We start from the raw sequence: 15,428 nt of genomic DNA on the forward strand, positions 1-15,428 counted from the left end.
AATGAGGACCACTATCTCCATCAATATCACATCATACGGAGATCATACAAGATGCTCCCAACCAAATTCCTGCCTGTACTTAATTTATTATTCCGTTGACCCAGAAATGGCAGACACCTCTCAGCTAATGCCATACTGCCATAACTGCCCAAAGCTGCTGTGAACCTGAGTTGGCAAAGGTTTGATGGAAGCCACTGGTTTTCATAGATATCTCTGGGTAATCACCAGGGCAGTGCTAAGTAGTTATCACCCTGAACCAATTTAAACTGGTTACCTAGAGGCCGGAGGCCCTAGGACCTGAAAGGCATCATTCTTGGAAATTGTCCATTCTACTATTGCCCCTAATTGATTAAAAATAACAACAAAAAACTGGATCTCAATTGGGCAAACAACATAGATCATAATTATTTTATTAACTAAATTACAGCTGCTTTGAATAAAAACTTAACTAACAATCACGTAAGGGTCTCATAGGTGACAACCAGTTACTTTTCTTGTTTCTTCTCCCCAACAGTGAATCATCAAGGCCATGGTGCTTAAACACAAGTGTATTCCTTTCACGTCTTACTACTCTCCAAATCGGAGTCCATCACTTCACTTCAGTTATTCTGGAAAATTGAAAAATGAACACATAATCACTATTCGTGTCTATTTTCTATCCATTAAAAAGTTGACACATTAAAAAAAGTTTCAGATATATAGTATCTAAAAATTAAGAAAATAGATCTGCAAAGGTCAGAGACAGAAACCAGGCAAATCATTAGCCTTTTTAATTTCAGTAAGAAAAAGGCCAATGCCAAATGAAAGTAAAAAATCAACAGAGTCTGATAATCTCTGTTTGCTGGGTTGGCTGAGGAAAAGCCAAGAGATGTTGATTTTTCAAAGCAAAAGACGTTGATCCTAGAATAATATTCTATAATATTCACTTTGGATCTCCACCATTCATTTAATGTAAGTAAAATAAACATCTGATCAGCTGTAGATGAAAGAGAAAAATGGTACTGACTCTGATCCCTAGGAAGCACCCTGAACCTCATTCATTGACAAGGCAGACATACTGTAAGCAATAAGCAGTTGGCAGTGGGAAGTACCCACCAGCCAGACATTTTAAAAACAAATTCTGATCAGCTGAATATTAGCAAAATTAAGAGAATCTTGAAGATCATCGCAGATTTCATCACAAATATTCAAGGCAAAACTGTTTTACAATATTTCCTGATGCAGTAGTTTAAAAAAGTCACATCTTAAGAGAAATTAACAAAGGAAGAGGCACTCAAGATTCTTAGATTGCTTTCCTGAAAATGGAGAAAAGTTTAGTTTCTTCATACAACTACAGAACAATGACACCACCAAGGAAAAGGAAAGGACATATAAATTTAAAAAAATATAGGACATCAGAATGTAAACATGAACAAACCATGCCACAATTCCTGGAACAAACCATGCCATGCCACAGTTACTGGAACAAACCATGGCCACAATTCCTGGTACTAGTCATTTTATGTTTTGTTATGTCTTTTAATTTATTCCTGTGAACTATAGTCTTTTTTAGGAGGCTAATGGCTTATATAACAAAACATGCTTTTAAAGGCTGTGACACAAACATACAAAAGTAGGATCATTCTGTGACTCCATGCTGAATACACATTGTTTTAAACTTTGTTCACCAATGCATGACTGGAGTGTTTTTAATCTTATGCAAATATTAATGACACTTGGGGGAATATAGCTTCCTGAGTTAAATGCTGTACTTTGCTACAGAAGAGGGCAGGTAAGGTCACAGACTTTAAAACAGTAAAATATAAAGCAAACTATTTACATGACCGAGGAGTGATTATAAATATCAAAGGTAAGAAGACATTTTTTGATAAGATAAAAACATAAACATAATTACTAAATGCCAACAAAACTGAGGAATCATAATATGCTAAGGTAAAACCAAAATAAATGCTTGTAGCACTCAATATCTGAAACCTATGTATCTTTAAGAACAAATATATTTCTTTGAAATATTCCATAAAGATTAGAAGTTATTAGCCCAGAGTTCTTAAAAAAAAAAAAATGGAAGCAAAAGCTGAGGACGAAACATCTCTCTCTCTCTCTCTCTCTCTCAACCTCTCTCTTTAATCATCTCCTAAAAGGTAAGAACCAAGCTCCTGATTGGAAAAGCAGAGATGTTAAGTCCCCATGGGTTAAATGCAACAAAATCACCAACACAAGCATAAAAGAAACTCTGTCAAAATGATAAAGATTTGTGCCAGATTATTTATGTGCCTTATAAAAGGCATTTTAAAGTTACAGTCACCAGACACGGAATCTGAAAAACATTTTACAAAAAGTGGTAATTTCTCTTTGCTGGGAGCCATATGACTGGAGTCTGATTCGTGACACCCTACAGTTTTTACAGTAGTAGTTTTGCAATTTTTAGCAGAGTAGATTTAAGTTGTATACATCAAGAAATGTGAACCTTTATCATCTGACAGTGTCCCTTTTACTAAAAAAGAGCCACATTTTCAAGAAGCTTTTTTGTTTTCCAAAGTCCATGTTTTAACTGATCTATAATTATTAAGTGCATTTTATACTTACCATCATTCATCATTCCTTTTGATTCTTTGAATGCTAGGATTAGTAACAAGCCAAGCAGGCAGTTAGTGAGGTTCCACAATTGGAAATCATTTCTAAATAAACAAATATGCAATGATATGCTAACTAGTCTACAACTCTACAGCCAAATTAATTGTAAAGCTATCACTTTATTATGTAGCCTTTCTGTGGATCATACCCACAGCATTCACAAAGGAAACAGACTTAGTTGGGAAATCAGATCTAGGTTTACAAAGAAAGAAAATGAGATGTTTTGGTCTATCTCTGTGGCAATAGCCTGTATCTTTCTAAAATGTGTACATCAGAAATTGGAAGTAATTGGGATCCTTCTCTACTAGGGGGTGCCATGCTTCGTCTCAACCAGTAGCAAAAGGCAACGATCCCCTTGCCCAAATATCACTTGGTTAAGGTAAGCAGCTACTTAGACACAGAATAGTGCATTTTTCCCAGTGGTGAGAATATTATAAAAGTAATATTCATAATTCTTTTTTATTTTTTTTGAGACGGAGTCTCACTCTGTCACCAGGCTGGAGTGCAGTGGCATGATCTCAACTCACTGCAACCTCCGCCTTCCAAGTTCAAGCAATTCTCCTGCCTCAGCCTCCCGAGTAGCTGGGACTGCAGGTACACACCACCATGCCCAGGTAATTTTTGTATTTTCAGTAGAGACAGGGTTTCAACATGTTGGCCAGGATGGTCTCAATCTCTTGACCTCGTGATCTGCCCGCCTCGGCCTCCCAAGGTGCCGGGATCGCAAGCATGAGCCACCGCACCCAGCCCATAATTCTTGATGAATAATCAAGAGTAGAGATGCCAAGGAAAGAAAAAAAGAGGAAAAAAACCTAGATTCTTCCTAAGGCATAGACAGGGCATTCTAACTGTTTTGCGGGCCAGTTCAAATTATGATCTGGTAAGGGATTAAGAGTGAAATAACCACATACCATTAAGGGGTTCCTCTACAGCTTTCTGAAAAATATTTAAAATATATTTACATAAAAATATAATTTATGTCATGTCATTTTATAGTAAAACTAATATATGCTAATATTTAAATTATGTAGTAAGCAGTAAATCCTACAGTCAAAAAAAAACAAAACAAAACAAAACAACGAAATAAGCCTGTAAATGTTAAAGCAAAGCTTGCCAAGTCGGGTTAATAGTTTAATAATAACTGTATTATTCTCTTAATATTATTTTTCTAAACAGAATTTCCCACTTCACCACTCTCAGCTCAAGAAATTCTAACTTCTAAAAATATGAAAGTGCAAGCATAAATAGCAACAACAGAATAAATAACACAGTGAAGAGGTGGAAGCAAAACAGAATCATCTTTAAGTATCGCAAATTGAACTCAGTAACTGGGAAAGAAAATGTGTTAGGATTTACAGGTCCAGTTAAGTTGCTGGCCTCTTGTGACCAACATAGCTATGGCACCAATCTTTCTAGAATATACCCCTGTGGTAGACACACATACCCGCCCCACCTGCCCTTTAGGCACACTGAGGCTTGTCAGACTTAGAAGCATATGTGACCTCTACCTCCGGCCACAGACAGAAGACTCTCTTTGGCATTCCAGATACATCTATCATCACTCCATTATAGGAAGCTAAGTACAATATAATCATTTCCAGAGCTTATCTCCACAAAATAGCACTTGGGCCTGTCACTGTGATAAGTCTATGTTTATAAATATGCTTTTCTCTTCATTTATGCCCTCCTAAAATTACTCCTTTCTTGGAATTTTCTCAAATGGCTTAATAAGGTATCTAAGGTACAATGAAACCTTAAGCACAGTTTTAAGGGAAAAAATGTTTATAAAACATTTGTATGGGAGAGGATCGAATCATAACTCCGAATAGATGTTTTCAGCAATATTTACATTTATTTTATAGATTATAATTATCAATGATGTCAACTTAGTATAGATTTCTCCTCATTTTTAAGCCTGAAATTGTCATTCTGTGTATGCACATCCAATGAATCCAACAGGTGAGGTGATATATTGGAATCAGCTTCCTTCTGATTGCAGAGATAATATAGCCATTATTCCTACTTTCCAGTTTTGGGTGTGAGAAGTCAGTACAATCTTAAGAAATCATTTATTCCATCCCATTGACACTAAAATGACCAAACACAGGTTTTAAAATAGAACTGGACCCATTCATGCAAAGGTCATGCAATGACTTCAACATTCTCTTAATTTGACGTGAGACAAAACAGATAGCAAAATATCTCAATTACCAAGTTCCTCAGTCTAATCCCTCAAATGATCATTCACAATTCATTTAATAAACTTTAACTTACCCTAGGAGGTTGTATAGTCTTCTGATTGGAAGCTGATATAAATAACAAATAAGAATATAAATTTAATAAATGAAATAAACTAAGGCATTTGGTAATGTTTAATTTTAAGATAAAATGTTCAGGGCTAAAACTAAAGGTGCCAGAGATGTTAATGAAAGAGTTCCAGCTCTGACAGTCTATTCAAACATGCTGAATATTCTTGATTATATACACTGATTTGAAAAATGAAGCAAATAACCCATCTACATCAAATAGTAAACACATTCTCTCATTTGTTTATGCTATCTTTCCCCCAAATCAGCCACTTGTTACACTGGCTGGTGGGAAAATGCTGTCACCAACATAGCCCCACCATGGGTGCTCCATCCTCCCTCCTCTATCTACCCAGAGTGTAGACAGAATGTGCCAGAATTTGTCCCCACTACTCCATCTCCCTTAGCTCACTGCTCCTGTGTCTTACAAGCTCAGTCTCTTTCTCCACACCACTCCCTGGGTCTTTCCAGTTTCAAAGCTCCGAAGAGCTAACAAACTAAAGAAAATACTCAGATAGCTCTAAGTATTCCTCTATCTATTTCTTCTTAGCTTTCTGAGTTGCCTTTTTCACTGCTTCCAAATGGATTCATTAATGAAGTTGAAGGAATACAGTACATGAGCAAAGTGATGAAAGGGAAAAGAATACCCTAGTTGGGGAGGGAAGAAGAGATAGCTTCCTTATAAAGAAACAAATGAGAAGGCTGGCCGTGGTGGCTCATGCCTGTAATCCCAGCACTTTGGGAGGCCAAGGCAAATAGATTGCTTGAGCTCAGGCATTCAAGACCAGCCTGGGCAACATGATGCAACCCTGTCTCTACCAAAAATACAAAAATTAGCTGGCCTGGTGGTGCATGCCTGTGGTGCATGCCTGTAGTCCCAGCTACGTGGAAGGCTGAGGTGGGAGGATCTCCCTCGTCCTGGGAGGCAGAGGCTGCAGCGAGCTGGGGTCATGCCACTGCACTCCAGCCTGGGTGACAGAGCGAGACTCCATCTCAAAAAATAAAAAAACCCAAAAAACCAAATAAATACAGAATAAGAATCCTACAGATGGAAAAGCGTTGAACAGAAACATGCCATGAACCACTCAGCAGGAGGGGGATCCTACTGAACAGAGAGGCCTATTCCGCTGGGACCTGGGCTGGATGACAGCACTGGATTTTCTCATCAGCAGATGGAGGCACGCCTCCAGGACTGCTCTGTGTTCCTTACTATTTATTTACCACCACTGCACACTCGAACTCTGTCAAGCTTCCAAAGCTGGCAGGGAAAAGGGTGGGTCCTGACCCAAGGAAAGCCAATCTGTGAGCCAGCCAAAAGCTGGTGAGTCTTTCTCAAACAGGAAAAATGGCAACAGACTGGACTGACAAGTTTCTCCCTGCCACTGGACTCTAAGAAGAAACAGAAAAAAACCCAGAAAGTTGGTGATGGGAAGGGAAAGTGAAAAAGAAACAGAAAGGAGACAAGGATGAGTTCAAAGCTGTAGGTAAGAAAAGCTGTCTGTGAGAAGGCATGAATAGGATAAAAAACAGTGGCATAAAGAAGAGGGTGAGCTAGCTGGCTAATAGGCAAAGAATCAAAGACAGAGGAACTCAGGAACTATAACTGACAGGGGCATCACCTTACTCTTGCTGCTGAGAGGACAACACGATGCTTCAGTTCTTTGATATGGAATGGATCCTTCCAATTCCTAGACTACATACTGTCCCACCCCTGTGAGGCCCAGTTATGTATCTGAGCTCATAGGAGTCCAGTTTCTGTTAGTGCCATGGGCGGCTTTAAATAGGCCTCCCTTACTGTGGAGGAACCTGGGGGAGTGACTTGGTCCTTGTATCCAAACAAGAAGCCAACCTCTTTTTAAAGTAGAACAGGGTAAAATGGGTTGGGATGCACTACATTTAGCAGCCTCCCCAATAAACCAAGCAGAAATACAGAGCTTTATTTGGGAACATCAGGATAGTTACATGTATATACAACTGACTTCAATGAAACCATGCCTTATATCTATGTTCTACAAAGAAAAAGAGAACTAAACAGCTATCTAAATTTCTGATGGTAATATGAAAGTTCAGAGATAAGGTTTTAGAGTTACATTTTTGAGCTCATAAATGTATTTATCAGAATAAACACTGCCAGGTGTAGTGGCACATGCCTGTAGTCCCAGCTACTTGGGAGGCTGAGGTGGGAGCATTGCTTGAGCCCAGGAGCTCGAGGCCAGCCTGGTCAACATAATGAGACCCTGTCTCTAAAAACAAAACAAAACAAAATAGAATATTGCTAACTGCCAAGTAACTCCTTTTCTTCCCTAATAATGTAGAAAGAATAGTTTCTAGTTCTAAATCTCAGATCCAAGGGATGTCACATTTGGCTGGCCCATTCTGAAAAAAGAGATTTATGAAGAATGGTACTTCAAAGGGACATCAGTCAGTTGTGATCCCTCTAAATATTATAAAACCAAACAGTGTACAAGTTAATTTCACCTGAGTTAATTCTCTCCAATATGGATATAACCCATGTGACAAAAGAATTATTACGATTTCTGCTGCTACCATGAGCCTAAGACATTGACAGCCATATATATATATTTTTTAACCACAAGCCTTAAGCATTCCATATGAGCATACTTGCAATGCTTCTTGATTTGTTCTTCTCTCCCTGAAACATCTGACTCCATGCCATAAATATATTTCCAGGGTTTAAATTTTTCAGAAACATTTTTTCTATTGATACCAAATTTACCTCTCCTTAAATTGAACAAGAAAATATCTGAATTTGTATCTATACATAGATAAAAATTCTACGTATATATTCTGCATCTGCATCATTCTAAAATATCTGGGATGTTGTGGTAAATATGGTTCTTACTGCTACCAGATTGATTTGTATCAAAACACTATATGCCCTTATATTGAACTAACTGGTAATGGCTTTAAAAATGAGAAAGTATTGATCCTTATAATTATATAAACGTTCTCTACAAACAACAAGCCCAACTTTAGTGAGTTTGGTTAGTTTCTTGTAATCTTTTCTATGCTTTCACATTAAGTTATTGTGCCCAGTCCTTTTTCTCATCTTATAAAATTAAAATGCTTCCAATAAAAGAAAAAAAATACAACACAGTTAAAAAAGTTAAAAAATAGAAAGTGAAAGTCCCTTTCACAGAAAGTTGTAGAAAGTGAAAGTGAAAGGCCTACTCTTTAAAATAGCAAATTAAGGCTACAAATTTAAAGTTGGAAATAATAAAAATTATAAAAGTTAAAAATCTCATAGCAACATTAACTTCTTCTTGAAGAGAAAGCTTGGATTTTTAACTATCTGAGGATTTTATTGCATTTAAATCAAAACACAATCATTAGGCTTTTCTAAAACAGAACACGTGCAATGAGTAAAAATTATTTTGGAGACACTTAAAATTTTAACTTCCTAATATAAACGCTCAAATTTGCAACCTTAATGTTACCTAGATTCAGATTTACACAGTCAGATTATATAAGCAAACCATATTAATGTTCCTCCTAGTCTACCACGTTATCTAAAGAGCAACTTTCCTGTACCTTGTCTCTTCTTGCCTTTTAACTGACCATAGGTCTCCCTCTGAACGCTGGCATCAGACAAGTTGATTTAAAAAGTTATTTTAGGATACTATCAATAAAATTAGGACACTATCAATAAAATTGCACTAAATTTTAAACATATAGCATAAATTTTAGCATATAGTATACTTATATGCTAACCTATGACAAAGAAAAAATAATTTGGGGTACTTGTCAAGATTTAAGTCATTTTAATTTAAATGTCAGAACAGTGACAGGTATAGTACAGTGGTTTCACAGGCTTGGAGGAACGTAAGTGATGGAGAAGGCAGGAGAGTGAAGTTAAGGAAGTGGCAGATAGACAATGCTTAGTTCCACTTGAGACATTGTCACCAGACCTGCTGGCAACTGTACTGAAGATCATTCTATGCTAGATATGGAAGGCATGGGGTGGCATGGGAGTAAAAGGGAGGACAACCCAGATAGTGAGGAAAAAATAAGAGCGTGCTGCCCGTCAGCCAAAGGTATCTAATACTACTTCACCAGAGTTGTATGGATACTGCAAATCACACACTATTCTCAGGCATTTGTGGGGAGCAACAAAACCAGGAGTGTCATCTTCCAGAACCAGACACATGGTGATTGGAAGATGTAACAAAAATAGAATATGCACCAACATTCAAGATGTTCACTGTAGCTACCACATGAATTCCATTCTGCTTTAGATGCCTCCATTGTATTTTATGGCATTATGTGGTATAAAATTAGAAAATTTCATTGAGCAACAACTAAGGCTTATGAACTCATATGCTAAGGATAGGTAGATTTTGGTTAAGTATTTTAATTATTTATCTAATAAGCATTAATTAAAGAAAGACACAGAATATATGACAGAATTGAATTCAATTAACAATCATCAAGAACCAAAGTTCAGAAATAAAGGTAAAAGTTTTTTGAAACTATTATGTGAGTCATATGAGAAATTATTTGACTATAACAATTCAAGTTTTGTATTAAGTTTTAGAAACACACACAGCAAAGTTTACCTAAAGCAAAGCAGAAACACTATTTTTTTACTCCATTAATTTATAACTTTTGATTATTTTGATAGGTGGTTAAGAGTATGTTTTATTTCATAAAAATATAATTTTTTTAAAAAACGGAAACTAATATAAATTACATTATTGGGAACATCTTGAGCTTAGGTAAGATAACATTAGTTTCAGGCACAATTGAAAATATCTCTCTGTGTACATATATCTCAATAAAAAATAAGAATTTATGCAGAAATGTTACTTGAAAATTGGCGGATTAAATATACAAGTTAGAAACAATGAAGTAAATTCCATACTTATTAATAATTGATTTTAAAAGGAGTAAAAGCCTATATCTTGAAACTCAATGTTTTCATTATATTGATTTTACCTAGAACTGTTTTAAAGTCATGCATTAGAGGTCACTGCTCTTTAAATGAACAAAATTGATAGATTGTGAATTTTAATTCCTGTCTGGGGTGTCTATGTCTGCAAGAAAAAGAGCAAGTGACAAACAAACAGGTCTGTGCAGGACAGCTCTATCACAGAAACACTGGAACAATTAAAAATCCTATTCTATTACTTAAAATGGATCCTCAAAGATCTCTCCCCTTTTACTTAGTATAAAAAGGTACACATTCTAATAGATAAAGCCATTTTCCTTTAAACTACTTTGGAAACCAAATTTTCATTAATCCTATATGTCTTCTACCCTCTTTAATTACCCTCAAATCATTCCAATTGTATTTTCTGACTTCTGGTCTTAAACTGGAAGAACCAACTAAAAATCTTATATGTCTTCTACCCTCTTTAATTATCCTCGAATCACTCCAATTGCATTTTCTCATTTTTGGTCCTAAACTGGAAGAACAAACTAAAAAGCATTTTCTAAGTGATATATCTGAAATTATTGGCATAGGTTAATGAAAATAAGATTGACTTACCCACAAATTTCATATAAACTAGTCCAAGTAATTGTGCTAGAGCTAAGATACTCAAACCTGAAATCAGAAGAGGGCCATGCATTGGTATACACGCTGTAAAAACAAATAAAATTCTGTATTAGAAAAGCATATGAAATAACTTATTAAAAAACAGTAATAATCCCAAGTTTTAAGAGAGTTATTCTAATGATCAAAAAACAAAAATTATCCATATATGTTTATTAACTTAACCAGTAAAATGACTCAAAATTATTAGAAGAACAAAGCCCTCCTTTGCATAACACATACCTTATCATATCAAGAAATGGGAACTGGTGTTTCAAGTCTAAGGCTCCAACCAATTTTAGCCCAGTTATTTTAAAAGCTCTTCCACAAATACAGGCATATCAGTTTGGGTGCTAGAACAATCAGCCACCAAGCCATATATACAGCTAATATCTTTGTAGCGAGGAGGAAAGCACTATTACCACTGGGGTAAATTGGAAGTTTAAAAAGAAAAGCTCAGAATGCTAAATGCTGTCAAGTATACGAATAAACAAAAACTCTTATTTATTGGTGGTGATAATACAAAATGGTACAGCTATTTTGATACAGAGAGTTTGGCAGTTTATTTCAACATACTCTTTACAGTCCCGTAATTGCACTCCCGTATTTGCCCAAATGGAATTGAAAACTTATGTCCACATAAAAATATGCATGTGAATGTACTTTCCACTCAATTTTGCCATGAACCAAAAACTGCACTAAAAAAAAAAAAAAATCAAGTCTATATATTTTTAAAAAGAGAGAAAGAAAAAGAAAAAGGAAGAAGAGCTCTGTCCAAGAGTAACCCAAATTAGGTCTACAGAAAGATGACTCTTACCCGCAATACAGAGACTCAGTCCAACCACAGCGAGGATATAGGCTATCACCTGAATAACCAATATGGCAATGACGAAGGAGGTTAATCCAATCGCTGGAGGAAGGAAAAGGATGTAACAGAAGCATGTCAAGAGTATTTAAAAAGCAATCACTTCCACTTGCATTTGGTATAATCAAGGATCTCCTAAGACCAAAGACTGACTCTGGAGTTCATTGTTTGACGGTAGATGTTAACTCAGTGATCTAACCCTTCCACACAAGTAGTCAGCTCCAAATTCACACATTCGGCAGCCTTTAATTTTCACAGTCAGCTAAGCTGGACTGGAAGTTTTTACCCTAAATCTTAGAACAATGCTGCTTTTACCACACTTGTGCATTTTACAATATGAATGGCTATTATGAATGTCTTCTCCACATGCACATGGAATTGCTCTTGCTGAGGGAACCATTATGCAAATATGTGACTGTAAACATCATGCTCTCTATCTCTAGATCTGTCATTTTATAACAAACTAATACCTTTCCAATGTACAACGAGCCAGAGATAGGCTCTAAGACCAAGTGTTAAATGTGACTCTTTAATAGTAATAACTAAATATGGTAGTGATCTACTTTCAAAATGCAGTGAAAATGATACTGATTATAGTTTGGATTTCCATACCATCTTTTAAAACTACAGTATTAAGGTTTGCTAATAATTAAAACAAATATGTTTCTACTATTTGTGATTCATAATTCCATTTTATAGAACCAGTCTTCTTAATGCAGAAGCAGAAGCTTAGCAAAAGAAGAAAAAGACTGCATTTAACATCCACTTATAACTTCAAAAAACTGAAATTAGAATATGAAAATAATCATTAAGAAATTATACGGCATAATTTAAAATTATGCTGATTGGCATCAAATACATATGAAAATCACTTTTTACAAAATAGCTAACCTAGAATAACCTTAAAATTAATATGAATGGGAAAATGTCACTAAGAATAGCATGAAAAATCTTTTAATAAACCTACTCTTATTGAGTTGTAAAAAAATTATATGAATATTTTCACCAAAACTGCTGTTTTGTAAATGAAAAAGGTAGACAAAATCATACTGTAACAATGAAAACTCACCTGTACTAAACACATAGTAGTGAAGTAATATTAATATCCCTGTAGAAGTCACAATTAAACCAAGGCCAGTAGCATTCTTTAATGAATATTCACCTGTCAATAAATAAAAACATTTAAAATATTTTCCTACATACTTTTTAAATGTACTAATCTAAATTCTGTGCTTGACAACTGTGAAAATTTTAAAAATATACATTTCCCTGAAAACCTCACACAAAATTAGTGACTATTTTTTGATTAAGACCAAACTTAAGACATCTAAATCTCAACATTTAAGTTTCAACATGCTGAAACCTTGAATTGGCTCTGCCTCCTTCTTAACTAGTTTACAGAATTCCAGTGAGAAACTGTGTATTCATCTTTTACTGTTCCCTTCATCTGCTGTATTCAGTATGTCCCAAAGTCAAATCAATTGTTCTTTCAAGTTGTCTTCTGAATTCACCTCCTTCTTCCTGCTGTCTTCACTAACTTCAGATACCAATAGAGCTGCCAAGCCCACGTTCCTAAATATTACACCTGCACTGCATTCTTCTCCAGAAACGATGGTGTGCTATAGTTACTAGGTTGAGTCCCAGCCTTCCTTTGCTTTTCTTTACATGTGCTACATATCCTCATTTCCCACTCACATTCCCATCCTCCAAATGCAACTGCCAATTTCCACAGACTTGGTTCCCACATTCATTCTACTTTCATGTCTTGGCCAATGAAGTTTGCCTCTGTAGTGAGTTGAATGATAGCCCTAAAATTATTTCTACCTCCTAATCCCTAAAACCTGTGAATATTACCTAATACAGCAAAAGAGTGAATACTGCATTATATGGCAAAAGATATGATGAAGTTAAGGATCTGAAAGGAGGAGCTTACCCTGGATTATATGAGTGGGCTCTAATTCCAATGACAAATGTGCTCATAAGAGAGAGGCTGAGGGAGATTTAACAAAAACACAGAGGCAAAGACATAGAGGAAGGAGGAGGCAATGTGACCAGAGAGGCAGAGGGTGGAGTTTGCTGTGGCAAACTAAGGAATGATAAACACTGTCATTCTTCAGCAAATTCCAGAAGCTAGAAGAGCCAAGAAATGGATTCTTCCATACAGCCTTGAGAGGGAGTGTGGCCCTGAGGACATCCTGATTTCAGACTTTTGGCCTCCAGCATGGAAAGGGAATTGCTATTGTTTAAGCCACCCAGTTTGTGGTCATCTGTTCCAACAGCCCTAGGAAACTAATGCAGCCCTCCTCACCTTGGAATACACTCATCTACCTCCTGCGTTCCTGCCTAGGAACTGCACGTCTTACCTGGGACGAAAAGAATGGCTCCAACAATGACAATGACAGTGACCATTAGTCCAGCAACAAGTAAAGCAATTGTTTTCTCATCCATACCACCGGATCTATATTTAAGTGCTTAAAAAAGAAAAACAAAGAATTATATGAACTCAATCACAAGTGAAGCCATTTTAATAACTTATAAGGTACAGAGACAAACTGACAGAAGTACTATAATGTAATAACTTCTGAGGAACAACTCCTTAATATCATCAAGTCACCTCACATCTCTTTCATAAGCAAATGGATAATGTCATGGCAGTATAAATATGGATGGTGAATTTATAGGTGACACCTTGTTTTCCTACACTAACAAATGAGGTTCTATACATCGGTCTTTCTCGGTTGATGTATTACTAATAAATTGAGCTAGATAAGTTTTTGGGGGGAGGGGGGACACTGCTCTGCATAATATAGAATGTTTAGGAGCATCCCTGGCCTCTACATACTAGATGCTAGTAACTAGATGCCAGTTATGTTAATCAAACTGTTTTCAGACATTGTCAATGCCCCCGATGAGCAAAACCACTCCAACTGACAACACAATACTGATGTACATAATACTAATGGGAAATAATGGGTTAATTAACAATATTGAGAAAAAGAGAATTTTGTTCTACCTTATATAAAATTAGTAAACCATCTGGAAATCTATTTTGTTTTGAAAAAAACGACAGAATAAAACTGGGCAGATTACACCCTTGTGAAATCCTGATGAAGAAAAAAAGCTTAAATTGTTCAATTAAAATATTTTAATAAAAATAAACTGCAAAGACTCAATGGGATTCATCATACATGTTATTGTTTCTGCTGCTAGCTCCACTGTCAAGTATCTCATACCTTCTCTGAAAGAATGGAATGGGTCAATCTGCGAATATTAGTTCTTTTACTATATATGAATCTTTTAAATTTTGGTTAATATTGAAGTTGATTTTTTCACCAAGGAAGTTGTTTAAGGCAACCTAAAAGCAAACTGAGTAGCGGAAAGAAACAGCGAGTGATTGAAATGCTGCTGTGTGTCATCCACATAGAGATAGTCTCCATGACAGTAATCAATTGGTGACTGTCATGAAGGGGAAAATATTTTAAATGTTATATTTAGCATTTAGTTTTTTTTTCTTCTACAGTGACAAACATTAAATAAAGTAAAAGCAATAAATAAGCCCCTAAATGACTGTGATAAAAATCTATGTTTAAGGTATATGACAGGTACCTAAATATTTCTGGAATTTCTATCTACCCATACTTTATAACCTCAATTTTAGTCTCTCTATGGGGAGATAAGTCCTAAGCAATAAATAACCAATTTATTAATGTGGATTTCAGTTACGCAGTTGAGTAACTGAAATCCACATTAATCAGAGAAGAGAAACCCATATTAATCAGAAAACATCCTATGGCAAGTTCCCCAAGTTTTTATTTGATTCATTACTTCCGCCCAGCCCTGGACTTATGTGCCTAATACTCAGTCATAGCCTTGCCTTCTTATAAGGCACAGAGTTTTCATAACTTTCCTATTTTCTAGGCTCAAATTCTGGCTAGAATGAAACTGAGTGTATAAGTCACAAAAGGCACATACACAGAAAAAGGAACTTTCTCTAGACATATGTCACATTTTCCATTTTAATCCCATATATATTGTTATCTAAATAGAGCTTGAAAGTTCTGCAAAGGGT

The 15,428-nt window shown here is 35.8% G+C and overlaps 1 protein-coding gene across 6 annotated transcripts in view; it reads right to left on the minus strand.

Annotated features, from left to right (window-relative positions):
- Nucleotides 1–394: 394 nt before the first annotated feature.
- Nucleotides 395–15,428, minus strand: part of CD47 (CD47 molecule) — a 44,442-nt gene continuing 29,408 nt past the window's right edge. For 2 of the 6 annotated variants that reach the window (XM_016941601.3, XM_016941597.4), the window contains exons 4-11: nt 13,723–13,830; nt 12,429–12,521; nt 11,312–11,404; nt 10,450–10,542; nt 4,909–4,940; nt 3,546–3,570; nt 2,587–2,619; nt 395–608 (exon numbers count right to left, since the gene is read on the minus strand). In XM_016941601.3, coding sequence (XP_016797090.3) covers nt 604–608; nt 2,587–2,619; nt 3,546–3,570; nt 4,909–4,940; nt 10,450–10,542; nt 11,312–11,404; nt 12,429–12,521; nt 13,723–13,830 — 482 coding nt within the window. In that variant the 3' untranslated portion in view covers nt 395–603. The remainder of the gene's footprint in view (nt 609–2,586; nt 2,620–3,545; nt 3,571–4,908; nt 4,941–10,449; nt 10,543–11,311; nt 11,405–12,428; nt 12,522–13,722; nt 13,831–15,428) is intronic. The other 4 variants (XM_063806944.1, XM_016941599.4, XM_016941598.4 and 1 more) reach the window with 3 other exon arrangements.

The sequence above is a fragment of the Pan troglodytes genome, chromosome 2, assembly GCF_028858775.2.
Source record: "Pan troglodytes isolate AG18354 chromosome 2, NHGRI_mPanTro3-v2.0_pri, whole genome shotgun sequence".
Lineage (NCBI taxonomy): Eukaryota > Metazoa > Chordata > Mammalia > Primates > Hominidae > Pan > Pan troglodytes.